Source organism: Orbicella faveolata, unplaced genomic scaffold (assembly GCF_042242905.1).
Source record: "Orbicella faveolata isolate gen_17 unplaced genomic scaffold, um_ofav_v1 contig_2, whole genome shotgun sequence".
NCBI classification, from domain to species: Eukaryota; Metazoa; Cnidaria; class Anthozoa; order Scleractinia; family Merulinidae; genus Orbicella; species Orbicella faveolata.
In genome coordinates, this window is record NW_028301547.1 from 10,971,547 (window position 1) to 10,990,971 (window position 19,425).

Sequence of the window (19,425 nt, forward strand, 5' to 3'; positions counted from 1 at the left end):
TGCTATTCGCTTTAGAAATGGAGAAACTTGAACATCTTGGAACATAAGTTAGAAGTTGTTCTTTTATAATCCATCAATACTGTAGTAAAGCACCAAAAATAAGCACGATACCAGGAAAAGCTTGCCCCTTGGGTCGGCAGACAACTTGAGAAATGAATTTGGCCATTTGACTAGATGGCCGCTTGGATGTTTCACAACCGAAATGATTTAGTCTTATTCACGGGAGACCAAGGGGCAATTAGTGTCTTGTTCTTGAATACAGTCGAACCTCCCGTAAGCGCTTTAGATTGTTCCAAACCACGTGTAGTTCATGTGTTATGTTTGTTGCCGCTGTCTGCATTTCATTTCTTGTTAAATTGAAATGGCCAAAGAACAAGAGTGTTTATGAATCTCTAATGTTGTCTAAACGTTAGGAGAACTGAACATCAACTGTACTCAACTTATAAGGATTGAATGGCTAGCTTTACGTTTGACAGCCCTATTATATTGATGGTCATTTACACGTTAACTGTTAACTGTTCTTGAGTGAACAGTAAATCAGTTCTAATTTTCTGTAATTATAGACTGATAGAGTACAGTGTACGTGCATTTTTCTTTAAATTTTTAAATGTTTTACTGATTCATGTAAAAAATCAATTTCGAAAAAAAAAATCCGGTACATCCCAATGAGAAATTTCCGTCTTTTGTACTACCAAGGAATGCGATAATATTACACACCTTGTTATCCAATCCTCCGTAGGAAAAAAGATGGCGACCGGTACATTTACCCATAGTTCTTAGCGCACGAAAACCTTAACAACGTTCATAAAAACGTACAGAAACGTTATAAAATCTTCAAACCTAGACTACTTAATGTCCTTGGAACAGGGACGAATACTGTAAAAGAAACTGGCTTTCTTTGTGCCTTATAGGCTGTGGTAGGCTCGCAGGGCGTTGTGGTAAAATGTACAGCTGCCATCTTTTTTCCTACGATGGATCGCTGGTCTATTTTCTCTCATGATCAAGTGGTCGCTTACAAGAAAATTTGAAACTTTTAGCTCTACGGGTGGTCGCGGTCGCTTACGAGAGGTGGTCGCTTACAAGAGGTTCCAAACACAGTCAGATTTGACTGGGAAACGTTAGTATTTTGGAAAACAGGTCGCTGAGGAGAGGTGGTCGCAACCGGAGGTTCGACTGTGGAGCAATCGTTAATTATAGCCAACTTGGCTCTGCGCGCCTCGTTGGCTATCTACCATCTCATATCTATACGCGCGCACATGAAATAACTGTTAATTATATACCGGTGAAGCTCTTTGGAGCCAAAGTCTGACCCCTCGCCTACGCGGAACCGTTTACCTGGTCACGCTCTTTGGGCTCGTCACGCAATCGTGCGTGAATGACAATTTCGAGCGCAGGTCAAGATGGCTGGATATTGGCCAAATTCTTTTTTTTTTTGCGTGTTTATGGACCGAGACGGAGTCGAGGTCCATAAGCTCGCCAAAAAAAGAGCGAGGCCAATATCGAGTCATCTTGACCGAACAAGCGTGGTCAATAAAGGATCTGTTATGTAGCTTGCGGGGAATTTTTCTTGCGGGACACAGCGGGTCGTCCCGAGCGGTCAAGATGGCGCCATCTTGCCAGCTCGCAGCGCAGGATTTGGTTCGTCTTGCCCACTCACTGAGCCAGCCATGAGATAACAGGTAGTAGAGCGTCGTTGGCTATATAATCATCACATATCCAGCAAACGCGAGTAGAATCATAATTTTAATGAAAAACGCCCCCTATCTTGAAAACTAAAATAAAAGAATAAAAAAACCGAAATTATTATAAATAAATAAATAAATAAATAAATAAATAAATAAATAAATAAATATACATTATAAGTCTTTTTTCAGCTTTTTTTAAAAATATATTTTAGCCCGGCGATTGAACTCGTGTATGTTATCGCATAATCTAAGTGAGGTAGACAAGGAATTAAAGACCTTTGAGATGCAGGCTTGTGCGTAGTGTTAAGTCTGATGTCGCTGTTAGAGCGGAGACTCCTTGCAGATACATACTGCTGTAATCTTAGGTGTTGAGGCCAGTGACTGTGATAGACTGAGTTAAACGCTGATTCGGCAATACAAAATGAAAGTCTCGTCTCTCGCTTACCATACTTGTAGAGCATCGCATAATGGCTCAGTTATCTAATGATCCAGTTTTTGTTAATGATCTCATTTCCAACAAGCGTGAGCGGAATAATTGTCCATTAAAAACGCACCCACAATGTAGACAACTGAAAAAATAATCAATAAAAAACGTGTTCAAAAATTACGGGTACGCTTACCATATTCGTAGAGCATGGTATAACTATAAATAATAATATTTAGTTCATACGACGGTGTTCTCGCTGATCGCATAAATTGTACGAGCCCTGGCCATTTTGACCGAGTCAGTTATATCCTGGTCCATGACATTGGGTTAGGATGAGGGCCCACGGGAACCGATCACTTTATACCCGAGGCTAGTAGCCGTACTTTAAACAAGAACATTTCACCTAAGAACATTTCATTTCAAGAACATTTCACCCAATCCACCACTTAAATTCTGCAGATAAGGGATCAGTTTGTTCGAATATTTTGCTATTCCCAACAGACGGTATTTGTGTACACCACAAAACATGCGGTCTGAATTTTTACACGTGACGACGCGAACTCACGTGTTTGAGACTTCGCGTGACATCATATTACGTGTGAATTTTCTCCCGCTGGCGCGCAGTGGAACACGCGAATTGAAGGTGGATATTTTTAAAGCCGGATATCAGGTTTAAGTGTTGATTGTTTTCGTTAAAAGTGACTTAATTTTGCAATGAACTTATTTTAACACTTGCACAGACTTCGCGTGACTCCAGGGCGACTGATGTAAATTGAGTTTTACTAAAATTTTGATGCGGCCGACAGATATTTAAATCCGTTGTTTTACTTGTAACATAATTGTCAATAAAAACAATCTGAAAACATGAATGAACAATTCGAGCAAAAATGTAAATTTTGAACCGGTGCACCCGCACGTAAAATGTCTCGTGTTCGTGTGTTATATAACGTTCAAAGTGTAGTCAGGCATTCAAAGTATGATGTTGAAATAAAGATGGCGGAAGATGAAACAGCACTTTCCAGCAATGATGAAGTCAAAAAAGCTTGCTTGCTTAGGAACCAGAATGAAAAGAGGAGGCGAGATAGGTTCAATAACTTAGTGAGTGAGTTATCGGTCGCCCTTCCTGTAACTGGGAAAAAACTGAGCAGAAACAACGTTCTTAAATACGCGATAGAACACTTCCGCCAGGCGAAGCAACTCGCAACGAACTCGGCAGAGTTGAACTCCAGGAAACTGTATGGAAGGTGGCAACCCGATTTTATCACGAGTGAAGAATTCCGTCAGACCATCTTCGATGGACTGAATGGTATTGTGATGGCTGTCAGTGAAACCAGCAAAATATTTTTTGTGTCGAGCAACGTGTTCTCCTGTCTCGGATACGACTGCGAGCAGCTGTTAAATAACAGCATTTTAGACCTGGTACACCCAGAAGACCAACGAATGATCTATTCACTGTTAACGTCTATCCGTAGAAGCAGTGCAGACAGCAGCCACAACCCTCCGCAATTGTTTACTTGCCGGTTTCGTTGTGGCCCGCAGAGTCACGGGTGTAACAACAGCTTCGAAGCTTTTCGCTGCGTGGGAAGGAGTTTCCGAGGAGTGGATCACACCGACGGAAACGACTGCTGTCTAGTGTTGTTTGGTCGAACAGCATTTCTTCCAACAGTGAATCATGCTATTGTGCTCTCTGATACGGAAACCGTCTCCAAATTTACCACTAGGCTGAATAAAATGTGGAGGTTCGAGTGTGTAGAGAGAAGTACCACATTGGTCCTGGGTTACTATCCATTTGAGTTACTGGGAGCTTGCTTCTATGAGTACTGCCATGACGAAGATTTGGCCAATCTTACAGAGTATCACAATATGCTCCCTTATTCGGGAGTAATAACAACCTGCTGTTATCGTCTGCTGACCAAAGGGCAAGTTTGGATTTGGGTGCGTAGTCGTTGCCATGTTTCCTATAGTCAATTGAATTCAAAACCTGATTCTGTGATTTGTGTGACTTGGCCCATGAAAGGCACTGAGTTCAATATGTTAAATCAAGAGGAAGTTTTAGACAGGGATCGCAGACTGTTTTCCCAGATTCTTGAAAAGAATGGAGAAAAACAGCCCAGTTCAAGTTCTGGTGCTCAGAATGCAGTCTCGTCATCATCATCGTCATTATCAACCCAGGACACACAAAAAAATGCAGAACAGAGCCACATGACATCCTCAGTGAAAGTGATAACAGTGAATCCTGGAGTCCAGTCACACACAATGAATGACAACAATGACTTCCTTTCGACAACTCCTGACCAATGCTCCCAGGGCTTGGCTGGTTCGCAGTCTGTCTCAGCTATGTGGTCTTGTGATACTCATGTAGACAGCACTGCAATTTTGACGCAAAGCAATGGTCATTACATTTTGAATGGCTCAGTGGACCAACCAATGGAAAATGTGGATGTGAACAGTTTGTTGTTAGAGGACTATGTTGAAATGCCTGAATCGCTCTCACTTTCACAATGGGCGATACACTTACACCTAAGAGACCAATACAAAAGTCTTACTGAATCTATACGACAGCAATCAGAGCAGATCTCTGTTATTCAAAGGCAGCTTGCTATTCAGAAGGAATTATCTGAACTCAGTGATGAACTGGAGATGCAAGAAAAACTAAAGAAACAAAATCTCCACAACACTGTTGAAGAGACCAGAGCTGTTATTCATCAAAAGATGAAAGAACTGCAAGATTGTACTGTTGCAGTATAGCATCAGCTACTGCGAAAACATTTCCAGTCATAAACGACAGGCCAAGTCAACTGGCCAAGGTACACTGTATTTAATACATGAGATATGATTTCACTGCCACCACCACAATTTCTGTATTGTTTCCCTCCCAATCACTGGGAGGGAAACCACTGCTGCTGCCTCTGCTATCAACACAGGTCTGGTGTTTCCCTCTATGATCACTGACACTGGCCACCACTACTGCCACCACCACAACCACAACAGTTTTATTGTTTCCCTCTTCTACTAACATGGGCCACTACCACTGCTACATTCATTCATTCGTTCATTCATTCATTCATTCATTCATTCATTCATTCATTCATTCATTCATTCATTCATTCATTCATTCATTCATTCATTCATTCATTCATTCATTCGTTCTGTTTATTTGCATTTTTACTTAACTTACAGTATTTATAAATATTTTAATTTGAGGCAAGGTGACCTCTAGAAACCATCAGGCTTTTAGCTGAGGCCACCACTGCTATCACCACAGTTATGTTGTTTCCCCCGATGATCACTGACACTGGCCACCACCACTGGGCACCACCACCACAACCGCAACAGTTTTGTTGTTTCCCTCTGCCACCACTAACACTGGCCACTACCACTGCCGCCACAGTCCAGTATCACCACAGTTCTGTTGTTTCCCTCCATAATCACTATCACTGGCCACCACCCCCCGGGGGGACTCCCATATAAAAAGGACAGGGGTGCTCGTCATAAATTTTGAAAAGAACCCCTAAGAAGTACTGAGATCCTATTTTGTGGGCATCGCTTGAATTTGTTCTCTTCCCTTAGAGGTACCAATCCTCACCTAACACATGTTATGTACCTCTTGTCATATTGTTTTGACTCAATACCTTAGAAGGTACCACAAAAGCTCCCGCTGTGGACCTTTTGAGGCTGAACACCCTATGGGTACCTAAACTGCATTTTTAACCCCTTAAGGTCATTCCTCACATTTGCATTGCGCATCCTTACTGCGCATAATTTATGGTGTCATTAGCGCGCGCTCATGCACGCGCATATTGAAAACATGACGGATTTGCCTTGATATTGAGTTCTGTCAGTTGAAAAAATGGCTCTAGCTCACCAACGAGCAAGGGCATCCCAATTTTTTTTCCAGTCATTGTAATCAACTAATCATAAGCTTTGCATGAGAAAAGACTGATCTAATTTCTATTGCTGAAAATTGAATAAATAAGAAAAATAGCAGATACACTGTGGTCTTTTCTATTTTGCAGTCGGTAACCATGTCAAGAAATTTGGTTCAAATTTTTAATCAAGGATTTAGCTTTCTGTCTGAATCATACTTAGAATGTTTGTGTCCAACACAATGTATTGACTGTAGGTTAATGCGTGTTCTTATGAGTCTGGGTTCACAAAGATTTTACAATTGTTGGGAATGCGTTCTTATAATAAGCATTAAATAATGCCAAAATGGGGCATTTTCAATGCCTCACTGCTCCTTAAAGAGCATGGGCACCCCCCTTTTTTATTTCAAAATTGAAGTTATCATATGACAAATATTCAGTGGACAAAGTTTGAACAAAAATCTATTGTCACTTTTATTTCAGAGGAATTACCTTAAAGGTATGACAAGCACCCTCATCATTTTTATATGGGCCACCACCACCACTACCACCATTAACACTGGCTACTACCAGTGCAGCCACCACTATCAGCACAATTCAGTTGTTTCTCTGCACCACCACCAATACTGGCCATCACTACCTTCACAATTCCATTGTTTCCCTCCATGACTACTGCAACCATCAGTATCATTACAGTTCTGTTATTTCGTTCCACTACCACTAATACCGGGGGCGGATCTAGGGGAAGGGTGCAGTGGGTTTGCACCCCCTGCACCATTTTTCTTTTAAAATTTGTTTACCTCACCAGTCAGTTATGCCATTCTTTAGTGGTGCCCCCCCCCCCTCCTAAGAAAATCCTGGATCCGCCCCTGAATACTGGCCACCGCCACAGCTGTTGTTCCCCTTCACCACCACTTCCACAAAGAAGTTTGTAAGTACCTCTCTCTCTTGTCAGCCTTGGGAGAGTATAGGGCTTTCAGCTTGATTCTAAATTTGAGACCTAACAAAGGTTTTCACACTTTTGGTTTTTAACCTGGTAACTCTACTACTTAGAATTCATATATAGCTCTACATGAGAGCTCTATTGCTGTTCAGTCTTAAGGGTCTAGCCATGCGTTCTAGCTCATTCAGTAGCCAGGGATTTCATCATAATACTTTATATGGCTACCATAGAAGTCTAACAGGGACATGTGTTCCTAGCCAGACTTCCTCTGCATTTCCCTACTTTGGAGTGTTGCCAAGGGTGCATGAAAAGAGACCACTGAACGATGGAGGACTCTGTGCTCCTTAAAATCAATAGATAATAATGCACACGTTTTTTGTGTATATTTGTTTCAAAATTTGGGATCAGATAGTGGCTACTCTCTTTGTTTTAACTCAATTTAAAGCAGAGATATTGCTCAAGCATGATATGATTTAGACTGTTTTGGCAACTTTTTAACCTTCATCTTGTTTGGCAGCATTGCACATTTGTTGCAAATTACCACTTAATTTTTTTTTAAAAGAATTACATGGAGTCAATGTAAAAGCAGATAAACTAGTAAGCCCTTTGAATGACCATAACATAATGTTAAATGCATTATACAGATCTATTAAAATTATTTAAATATGTCATAAATGGTTACCATAAGCTTGTTAGCCAGGGATTTTATCATGATACTTTATATTTTTTAATATGTTGAGAATTTGCTGACATCTTTAGTGTGACTATTCCAACCAAGTGAAAATAAACCATGGATGTAAACAATGTGATTCCATCAAATTATTGTTCTAAGGAATGTACTCACTACAGAAACGAACATGTTGTGACATCCACTAGATCGTTTTAACACTCAAGCTCTGTTGATCAATCTGCATTGCTTGGGTGGCCTTGGTTGGAGTTTTCACACTATAAGTTTGCCATTTGAAAGGTTTTACAGTTTAACATAGTTCTTGTTTCAGTTATGACTGTAAAAGACTTACTGCTATTTCACATTATATGGAACATTTTCCAACAGTTAATTTATTGTAGTAGAATTAGCTTCCAAAATAATTAATATTGGCAGTTACCTGCAAATTGGAAACTGTGTATTGCTTATTTGACCACATTTCTTGTAATTCTAATAATTCAGGAACTGCAAGAATAGTGCAGAAATAAAAATATCTTAAGCTTACATGTATTTTAGTATTTTCATTTTCTATTAATGCCCTCTCACTGGTGAAAATCCTTACAGGAATCTTTTGGAGGATATAACATCATCTTTAAAGATCTTTCAAGGATTCTTGAAAGATCTTTGCAAGCTCTGGAAAGATTGTCAAATAAAAAGTATATTGTAAAGATCTTCAAAGAGCTTTGAAGCTTCTGGATCTTGCCAAACATTTGGAAGGATCTTGAAGGTCCTCAAGATCCTTAACTTGAATATCTCCACTAGACCATGAGAGAGATTTTGCAATATTGATCTGAGGTTGCACTTGGGCAGTGCAGTAATGAGAGTAACACAGGTAGTTTTTCCAATTTGTTGATTATCACACCTGTCATCTTTAGAAAACAAACTTCAAACCACCCTGCTAAGATATTTTGGTCAAACCAGCTTTTACCTAGTTTAGATGCAGAGTGTGAATAGTATGAGCAACCAATTTTCAAGGTAAACTACTTTCAAATTTAACTAGTTGGTGAGAACGGGGTAAAAAGTCTGTATGCCACATCATCATAAATGAAACTAGGCAGGTCAAAAGGAGATGGCTATGTACAACCTTACAACAGTCTCCTACAGTGGAAATATTGCTTGTATTTGTAATTGACTTGGCACATTATTCATACTCTATTGAGTAATAAAGGTAGTCACTATCAGGCCAATAACTCCTATTGAGTGACGATGGATAATTCTGCTTAGTTTCATTTGTGACAATGTGGTCTACAGACTTTTTACCCCATTCACACCAACAAGTTATTATTTCAGCTACTTTTTTCGGTCCAAACAACACTGCACTCATTTTCGTCTGAAAATCTCATTAATCCAACCACCCTATTAGGGGAACTAATGACCATCTTTTGAAGACCACAGTTGGTCCGTCTTACAACCAGTCAAAATGCCTGGTGAGAATACTGATGAAAAACAGACACAAACTGACAATCAATAACACAGCGAGTGTCGGAAAAATTGTTAGGGATTAGCGTGTTCGATTGATATGGCATTCAGCAAATTGCAGTGTTCAACAGGAACAGCATGGCAGCGTAACATTGACCCTACCCCATAAATATGACCACCCCAGCAACATGACCAAATTTCCATGGCCTAACAGTGGTGGTATTAACAAGGTCCCATTGCATTTTATTCATCCTTTGTATTGTATTTTTACTCACTTTATAGGCTTGCCATAACACTGGCACAAAGATATAGCCATACGACTCACTATATGGACCTTAGGCTAGTTAATGACAGTTTGCCACAATTGTGATGGCTGATTATTATTGGCATCTTTATCAAGATATTTGCATTGTGTGGATAGCAATGTTTCATGCTAGCTGCACATTCTGTTTGCAACTTTCTTTGCTGGTCTCTACAATCAACCCATATTCATGACCAGCAGAATGAAAAAGGCGAGTGTCTATACCACTTTATCAGTCTAAGCAAGTCTACTGTATACCTGAATCTAGATGCTCTGCAGAATAATATTACATATTAGAAAACAGCCCTGAGAAAATATGTGCACTGATTGGTTAAAAAACGTGTTTCTATAGCTCAATAGAAACAGAACTAGCATGGGCTGTTGACGTAATGATGGCGCAAGCAAAGAGAATTTACATTTTGATGATCAAAGTAAACAAGTTGTTTCCCTTTTTTTTTCGTCACAGTGTTTTCTAAAAGAAATAAAAAACATGTTCTCCGTGTTTCTATCGAGTTATAGAAACACTCGTGAAAGTTTGGGAGAACTCAAAAACAGCATTTCTCATTCTTCCAAACTCCCACTCGTGTTTCTATAACTCGATAGAAACACAGTACATGTTTTCTATTTCTTAAATAATATTGAAAATAATATTTGGTAAATGAATAAGTTACATACATACGTACATAAACTTAAATTAAGTGTTAAGAAGTATTTAGCTCTAAGCTAAGAGCTATTTGGGGACACTTATTAAAAGCTAACAATTGAACAATATTTATTAGTTGAGCTAATAAATAGGAAATTTGATTCAATTATATTCAAAGACAATTTAATATGCTTTCAACTGATTGTTATCTCACAGCAGAGAAAGTGGAAGATTTACTAAATATACAAATATAAAACATGATAAGGGCAGGGGACATATTATTAACGTATTTCCTGCTAAACATTCAGAGGGGACGGGGTAAGGCAAGTCAAGATTTGAAGTTACCGGTAGTACAGGGCATTTTTGACCAAACATGAATTGATCCATTTTAATAAATTAGTTTACTATGCCAAGATTGAAATACAACCAACCAGGGAATTTGATTGTGGGGCGTCTGACCTCAATGTCCAGTTCATGTTAAGCACGGAATAAGTAAATATTTGAATGGCCCCTAACGCCAAGTTTTCCCAGACTGATAAATTATCTCTTCATGAGCTTTGGAGGGTAAGTGGGGATAAGATGTTAAGAAGAAAATTAGACATCCCCTCGGGAAATGCACATTTGCAGAGGGAAGGGAAGCAGTTGGTTAAATAGGAATTGAACCAAGACAGTCACAAGAAAAAATTACCTGTGAGACAGCCCTTATTATCTTGAGGTAACTGACGATGAGGCTTCTGAGTCAACTGAAGATTCTCCTCCAAAAACTCCAAAATTCCTATCTAAATCTAAGAGTAATCTGCTCCACTCAATTAGCTTCTTAATTATTTTTAATTGTCTTTCTTGTTTACTAATTTGTTCAGCAATTTTCTTATACTCCTCCTGGAGTTTCAAATGTGTTTCAATTTGTGCACTGCTCAGTCCAGCTGGGATGGTTATATTTTCCAGCCACAGAAGGTGTTCATTTTGTGTGTCATTTGATTCCATTTCAACATCATCACCGCTCGTAATTTTGTTATCTTCCAGAGCATCTAGTAACTGATCTCCTGGGGTTCGCAGAAGCAGAGTAAAGAGTCTCGGGTTAAAAACGCCTTTTTCGTCATCTCTCTGGCTTACACCCGTGGGTCCACCTTGTAAGTCAGGGGCTTCCTCAAACGGGTCAGTGGGGGTTAATGCCCAGCTAGAAAGGGATACAGAGTCAGTTCCTCTCTTGGAAAGAACTTTAGTAAAGTGTTCTCTGTCGCGTTGGATCGTTTCAGTTTGGTTTAAACAAACTTCATCAAAACTTACAACTTTAGCCGTACAAGTAATTGATTCTGGCTTGGAGTTCCACTGATTGTAGGAAACGTAAGCAGAACTTCGTAACCAAACCCAGGACTGTCCTTTCGTGAGATGTCGATAGTAACAAGTGGTTACCTTACCAACACAAATTAAAAAGTTGTGGTACCGAGAAATATTAAAGACGTCTTCGGGGCCACAGTACTCGTAAACTGAAGTGCCCAAAATCTCAAAAGGCAGAAATCCAATAATAGAAGGCGCTCTATGATCGATGTAAATATATTTCCAATCCATGGTTAGGCGATAAGAAAATTCTTTGTCAGTACTGTCTGAGCTCGTTATTAACCTATTCGGTTGCGGGTGCGTGACATTTCCCACCAGAACAAAGCAGTTCAGGGTTTTCTCGCCAATTGATGGCCGAACAACGGCAGCATTACAGCGGATCATTTGGTAGGAATTTCGTGAAAAAAAACGTCCACACTTCATGCGAAATGGGAAAGTGCTACTGTTGGAGGAAACACCGGTTTTATCGCTTTTTGGGACAATAACGGCCAACTGTGACCAGACTCTCAAAGCTTCGTCTTCACTCAGGTGGCTGAACAAGCTCGTGCCAACTAGTTCATTGCAAAGATAGCCCAAGATTGACAAAACACTGTGTGAGGCATATAATATGGTGCCGTCATTTTCAATCACAATTGTAAATGAATCTAGTGCATCTGTTAAAATCAAGTTAAATTCAGGATCTGTCGTGAACGAAGGCTGCCAGTTCAACGCACCGCCGGTTCTACCGGCTCTTGGGACAGACTTCAGTTGTTGTGACTGATGATTTCGTAAATAGCTTATAGCAAGTTCTAGCACAGCTGTTTTCTCCAATTTCCGACCTTCTTCAGGTGAAACAATCCCCGCTAGCTCCTGCACGAGTATATTGAAGCGGTCTCTTCTCCGTTTCTCGCTCAAATTTCGATTGGAGCGTCTTGTTTCGTTCGGCTCAGATCTTCCAGCTCTCTGCGAGCCTTGCTCTTCGCCGTCTCTCCAGTTCATGTTCCTGTGGAAGGAGACTATTTCCGGTCACATTCAACATTTTCAGTGAGACCTATTTGAATTGCTTCATGTACTTTTATGCACGATGCACCTGAATGCATCCACGATTCAAACACATGAACACGTTGGTTTAGACGGGCCGCTGGGCTTATGGGAAGTCGTGCGAAAAACGTGACTTTTGGTGCACTGACCGGTTTTCTCGGCGGATCTCAGAAAGTTCTCGCCGTTTTCGTTTATGTGTAAAAAAATCAGCATTGAAAAAGCCATAGCAAAGTGCAAGTAAATTCTTTACTTCTAAGGAGGCTTAGCTAGTATTGTTGTGAAGAGCTCCCCTAATTTTAATTATCTGCATTTCGCGAGGGAACACGTGAGTAACCTAACACATTCTAAGTATGCTGTCACGTTGGAGGGAGGTTTACAACTTGTCAATATCAGCAGGAAAAATTTGTAAAAGAACAAAAGATAATTATTGTTACGAATACAACGTAATTAGACACGTGTCTGTCTATTTCAAGAACCACGTTTTGCGGTCGCGAAAGATGATACATACCAGTCGGTAAAAGATCGGAATCAATATTAAAATGCAAAGTGATGTGTTTCGCAATTATAGCAGCAGCCAAGTGAAGGCAGTTAAAAATATATATGTATCTACAAAAAAAAAAAGAAAAGAAAAGAAAAAAACAAAAACAAAAACAAAAAACAGGACAAGATATAAACGGCATTAACTGAACTAAACAAGGGACAAAAGTCGGACTGAAACAAACAAAAAATTAACTGCTGCGAAAACGTGCCAAACATTTGTATTTGTTATAAAACCATAACAGAATTAGTAGATTACGTCAGAGAGGCTAGAGGTCGTTAACATAGATTATTAGCTGCTGCGAGATTCATGATCAAATGGTAATTGCAAGGTGCAATGAACACCAAGCCTACACATATTACCAGAAGTTCTCAAAGGGAAATTAAGTGCTGCCTCCGGTAGAAAGCTGTGAGTCAAGCGCTGTGAGCTCTGCCAGCTGCTAGTGAACGAAAGACCTTTTTCGGCATTCTGGCCGCGCGCCCAAGGGGTAAATTCCTCAGGAAGGTAATCCATCTATAGTTTTTTTTAATCCTTCTCGGTCAACTCTCAAGCTATCTTTAGTCGCAAGTTGCCCAATTCTTCCGCGAATACACTTCTTTTCTTATATAAGAATATTGTTGTTGTTTTTTTTTTTCCGGACGAGGCTGAATATTTTTTATTTAAATTCTCCAGGAAGATAATCCATCTAAAGTATTTTAATCCCAGTGATCCGGGGTTCCAAGGAAGGATTGATAAATGCCACGACAATTGCCACGACCATTTTGTGTTTACAACAGGTGTTTTAGTTCCCAATCTTCCCGTGAGTTTCACATAATTGATTCCCGTGATACTCACAGGAAGATTGGGAACTAACACACCTGTCGTAAACATAAAATGGCCGTGACGCCGTGACATTTATTAATTCTTCCTTGGATCCCAGGATCACCGTTTACTGTTCATACATGTATGTGTGCCGAGAGTTGTTCAAAAGAGTACTTCTACAAACCTTTCAAGAGGAGTCTACGTGATTAATCGGCTTCGAGGAAAACAATCGTCAGTAATACAAAGAACATCGAAGTATGTGACCACCACGCTCGGCACAGATGAGGAACGTATAAATGTACCTTGTATACAAACCTACAGCTGGAAGGAAAAGCTGGCAGTTTGAATGCTACCTAGGTTTCAAGGATCGCTACAAAGGACCAAAAGTTTAATCTTGAAGCCAGTTAAGAGATGTGAATTTATTTGAGCACTTTACGAAGGCCAGTATGTTAGTTACTCAATGGAATATTTTCAAAATTTCCTGAACTTTAAGCGGTCGTTAGTTTTGAAACCTTGTGGGCAGACAAATTTTATTATTGTTTTAAATTAAGGGACATTTATACTGTCTATTCATGTAGTTCAGCAGTTTCAAACATGTGCCACATATTTTGAAACGTGCCTTCAAAGTATGGCCATTTTCGTGTTTGGTTCAAAAGTCGAGTTAACGGGGGGGAAATCTTCTTTTAACCGTTGAAAGAACAAGATTGAATTATAATTGCAACATGGCTAAACAAACTGCTATGATATATCTATAGTTGGAAAAAAGAATTGGGACTTTTGAGCGAATATTAATCTTTTTTTAGAGGGCCTTCAATATGTGCTATTTTTCCAGTTTCGGCAGGCACGCAACTTGTGTCGAGCGGACCAAACTTCAATTAATCCTAGAAAAATTCATTTAGAATTTTTAATCAAATAAAAACTCATTTTAGTGATTGACTAGGTAAGGGCTTTAAAATCCCAGCTTATGAGAAAAATCCAATATTCGAAGTAAAATCAGTGGTCGGTTTTTACAGAGACAGCCTTTTAAATTTTTCGGGAACTGAAGTTATGAAGTCTATGAAATAGTCACACTCAGGAAACTTTCGGCTGAGTACTTTAGTTTGAAAACAATGACTGAAACATTTCTTCAAGCAGGCTAGGGGTAATTCGACATACACGCGATATGCAATCAAAGTAGTTGCAAACCGTGAGTAAAGCCGAGTGAAAAGAGTCGTTACTGGAAATATGAATGTAACCCTTGCCCCAGTCCTAAAATCAGCGTGTGTGAAGATAGCGACTAGGTCTTTGCACAAATATCTGGGTATTTTGGGGAATATTTAGAGGTTGTCCGAGATATTTTAAAAAAATATTTAGACATTTAGAAAAATGTATAGCATAATTAAAGAAACAATACTGAGTTCTATACCAGAAACAATCGAGTTAAGCAATTTCCGACTTGAAAAATGTATTGCATTCATATCACTGAAAGCGCTAAAACAGCAGTTATTTTCGGAAATGGCGGATACGCGGATACGCGGATACTGGTAACAACAACACGCCTGGATCGTCCTCCCCGACTCCTACTACTTCAAGAAAATTTTGAAACTTGTGCCCTAAGGGTTTCAAAATCGGTGTATTTTTAAAACAATGATAAGATATATTTAGAGGGTTTTTCGAGATATTAAGAAACGTTTGAATTTAGATTTTTTTTTAGAAATTCCAGACGGATATTTAGGCTATTTTACGTTATATTTGTGGAAAGGCCGCGAATACCAGAACGGCAGCTAGCTGTCCGCGCACGTTTTTCCTACCGTGGGGAAAAGTACGCAGTACTCACGTGTGATCCCGCATGTATCTTCCATCTACCTTTAGAAAACAGCCCTAAGAAAATACGCGCGCTGATTGGTTAAAAATCGTACTTCTATTTGACAATTAGATTGTTCACCCTCGATTTCTATCACGCATGACAATCGAGAGCGAATGATCTAATTGTTTTAGTATAAATATACTAGTTGTTCAAGACTTTATCTAAATCACTCCTCACAGACACCTCGAAAAAGCAAACAATCTGCCATCATTTTGATAACAACCGCACACTGCTAGGCCTTTCACTATCTACAACAGAATAGATAGCTCGTGGCCAATCAGAAAACGCCATCTGTGATAGAACCCTAGTAGATTTATACTAAAACTCGATATAAACACGTACGGTGCATGTTTTCTATTTCTTAGACAAGAGTCTGTGAGCCTTTCAGTGGTAAACGACTTTCTGGGCCGTAGTACTAAATATGAAAAATAATAATAATAGTAATAATAATAATAATAATAATAATAATAATTATTATTATTATTATTATTATTATTATTATTATTAGAAGCCTCCTACAAAACAACCACGATAGGGCTCGATACATACCTAAAGAACACTGATGATGCCCTAATCGAACTAGTGCAAGAACATGATGGCAGAAAGAAATTGTACTCTATACAAAGGCAAGCAGAACAATTCAAACAAGAACTAGACCTAACAATACCAGATAAACAAGCAGAAGAAACAACCACCAAATATGCAAAGAGAACCAAACAAATGGCACGAAATAAGACCTAAGAAAAATTAACAAAGCAGTGGGAGAACAAAGCCCTACATGGAAGATACCCAAAGAGAATAAAGGAGGCAGATGTTGACCACCACAAAACCAACCAGTGGCTCAAAAGCAGTGGACTGAAGGCAGAAACGGAAGGATTCATAATCGCAGCCCAAGACCAAAGCCTAGCTACCAGATCATACCACGCCAGCATTATCAAAGACGGTACTAGCCCCCTATGCAGGATGTGTAACAAATACGACGAAACAATTGACCATATCGTGTCTGGGTGTCCTGAACTTGCGAAAACAGAATATACCCACAGACACGATAAAGCAGCCGCGTATCTACATTGGAAAGTCTGTCACAACTATAATATAAAGACATCAGAAAAGTGGTATGACCATGAGCTAGGCTTTGGTAGATTGTGCTAGCATAATTTTTAGCATAATTTAGAAAAACGAGCATAATTTAAAGCTTTTATTTCAGTTTAGCACTGCTAGCATAATCCGAGCTTTTATGCCTTGAAAACAAAAAAAAACCATCATAGTTCTAGAATAATTCAGTTTGTACTTTACTTCTGTATTGTTATTGGAAAATATCGAGGTCTGGAAGACTCTAGCTAGGTCACCCCGTACATATCTGAGAGGCTGAGACTCTCCTCAGGCCACCACGCTTATGGCTCGGCGGCTCGGCCCCTCAGGCCTTAGATCAAAGATGGCGTCGTCCTCGAGTACATCCACTGATTCCACTTCCAGCACTTCCAGCACTCCCAGTGCCGTACCGAGAGCTTCAATCTCTAGAGAACGTGTTCCTAAAAGTAATACTGGAAAGTACAAGGAAAGAGGTAACTCAGATCCAAAGAACATGAGTCTTCGTGATCGAATCGAAGAATTTCCAGAGGAAAATTTGTGTCTTCGAGGTGGAAAACTGTTTTGCAATGGGTGTAAGACTGTAAGACTGGAAGGTGGACTGTCTGAATGTTCATTAAAGTCAAAATTGATAGAGTTAAGCTACTGGCGATCTTTATTTTCCTTAAAATCCAAGTAGCATAACTTCGGTGACAGAGAGCATAATTTTCAGAAAGTAGCATAATTTTGGCATAATTTCTAAAAAATATGAGCACTGCTAAAAGCATAATAAGCTTTTTTTTCGAGCACAATCTACCAAAGCCTAGGCTAAACACTAGCAAAAAAAATTATTATAAAGCCGATCATCAGGGTTAAAGCCGTCCAAAATAGTGCACAGTCTGAAGGGAACAGCTATCATGCAACATATAGCAATTAATCACAGTTTACTCAAAGTTGAACACTCTTTAGGACAATTAGTTCCTCGTTGCACTTCCTCTTGACGTACGATCTCACCGAACGAAGAACTTTCCATGCACTGGAATGTGTGAATATGTTTTTTCAGAAGGTTACGTGCTGGTTCCGGTCTGTAACAGGTATTCCAGTGTTCAGTTTTCGCACTTTAAGATTTTGCTTTGTTTCACTCTATCGTCTCTTGTTCACTGACCAACATAGTTTCCTTCTCATGGGCTGAGCCTTCTTTGTAGAAGACGAGACTCTTTATAAATGTTTTTGTCCTGGAGACTAAATAAACTTAATATGTTTTGTCTTTTTTTCCCATTTTTAACACGTGAAACGCATTCTCGAGAGGGTTGAATCAAAATTTCATGAGCGTCAGCCATGACTTCGGAGACGCGAGGAATCACAGACGTGAAGACCGTTTGCGCACCGAAACACCCACGGCTGAAAACTGAGCTTAACGATCAAGCTGTATTAGTGACATCAGTTGTTTAGCTAGAGTCGAAAGTAATAAGTGTTTGCCTTGGTTTTCATTACTGCGCTAAAGGACTGGCTTCAAAAACTCGCGCCTCTTAATTTACCATCCAATAAAAGTAAAACTAAAACCAACCGTGACTCACTGGACTCGCTCGCACAAGTTTCCCCGCGCTTTGTACAGTTTACAAGTATCTGCTTCGAGTTTTGATTGGTTCACTGAATTGTCTGCGTCCTTTACGATTGGCTGAGTGATCACTTTGGTTTTGGTTTAACGACTGGTTGAGAACTGCTCCATTGACATTTCTTTATATTTATTATTATTATTATTATTATTATTATTATTATTATTATTATTATTATCGTCCTCACGTAATGTTTGCCTAGAGTCCTTAGGGCCGAGACCAAACCATGGTCCTGGGGCACTAGGGGATAGCCAGTTTTTAGCTTGATAGCACCCTCCTCAAAATGTGTGCTGTACCTAGCAAGGTTATCTTTTGTAGTTCACTGATGCTTAATTGGCCGGGAATTCTTCCAAGATAAGTTTCTAGTCCCTTTTTGATAGCTCCAAGTGCTCCAATGATAACTGGTATCGTTTCCGTTCTCATGCCCCACATTCGGCTTGTTTCGATTTCCAAGTCCTTATATTTGGATAGTTTTTCACTGACTTTCACGGATGTGTTTCTGTCTGATGGTACCGCCATGTCAATAAATTTACAGGTTTTCGTTTTGTGGTCTTTAATCACTATATCGGGTCTGTTGGCTGTTATTTTCCTGTCTGTGTGTATTGGCATGTCCCATAATATCGTGACATCCTCGTTTTCTGTAACTGTTTGCGGCTCATGGTAGGCTTTGGTAGATTGTGCTCGACAAAAAAGCTTATTATGCTTTTAGCAGTGCTCATATTTTTTAGAAATTATGCCAAAATTATGCTACTTTCTGAAAATTATGCTCTCTGTCACCGAAGTTATGCTACTTGGATTTTAAGGAAAATAAAGATCGCCAGTAGCTTAACTCTATCAATTTTGACTTTAATGAACATTCAGACAGTCCACCTTCCAGTCTTACAGTCTTACACCCATTGCAAAACAGTTTTCCACCTCGAAGACACAAATTTTCCTCTGGAAATTCTTCGATTCGATCACGAAGACTCATGTTCTTTGGATCTGAGTTACCTCTTTCCTTGTACTTTCCAGTATTACTTTTAGGAACACGTTCTCTAGAGATTGAAGCTCTCGGTACGGCACTGGGAGTGCTGGAAGTGCTGGAAGTGGAATCAGTGGATGTACTCGAGGACGACGCCATCTTTGATCTAAGGCCTGAGGGGCCGAGCCGCCGAGCCATAAGCGTGGTGGCCTGAGGAGAGTCTCAGCCTCTCAGATATGTACGGGGT

The 19,425-nt window shown here is 39.6% G+C and overlaps 2 protein-coding genes across 2 annotated transcripts; one reads left to right on the forward strand and one right to left on the reverse strand.

Annotated features, from left to right (window-relative positions):
* Positions 1–2,693: 2,693 nt before the first annotated feature.
* Positions 2,694–8,131, forward strand: LOC110044359 (neuronal PAS domain-containing protein 2-like). The gene has a single exon (XM_020749899.2). It carries the CDS (start codon positions 3,034–3,036, stop codon positions 4,858–4,860), a length of 1,827 nt encoding a protein of 608 aa, XP_020605558.1. The 5' UTR covers positions 2,694–3,033; the 3' UTR covers positions 4,861–8,131.
* Positions 8,132–9,263: 1,132 nt separating this feature from the next.
* Positions 9,264–12,697, reverse strand: LOC110044358 (circadian locomoter output cycles protein kaput-like). Its single transcript, XM_020749898.2, has one exon. The coding sequence runs from the start codon at positions 12,304–12,306 to the stop codon at positions 10,696–10,698; it is 1,611 nt and encodes a 536-aa protein (XP_020605557.1). The 5' UTR covers positions 12,307–12,697; the 3' UTR covers positions 9,264–10,695.
* Between the last annotated feature and the right edge of the window lie 6,728 nt (positions 12,698–19,425).

Excerpts from the sequence above, each read along its gene's own strand:
- LOC110044359 (XM_020749899.2), top strand. The coding sequence starts at position 3,034 with ATGTCTCGTGTTCGTGTGTTATATAACGTTCAAAGTGTAGTCAGGCAT.
- LOC110044358 (XM_020749898.2), bottom strand. The coding sequence starts at position 12,306 with ATGAACTGGAGAGACGGCGAAGAGCAAGGCTCGCAGAGAGCTGGAAGA.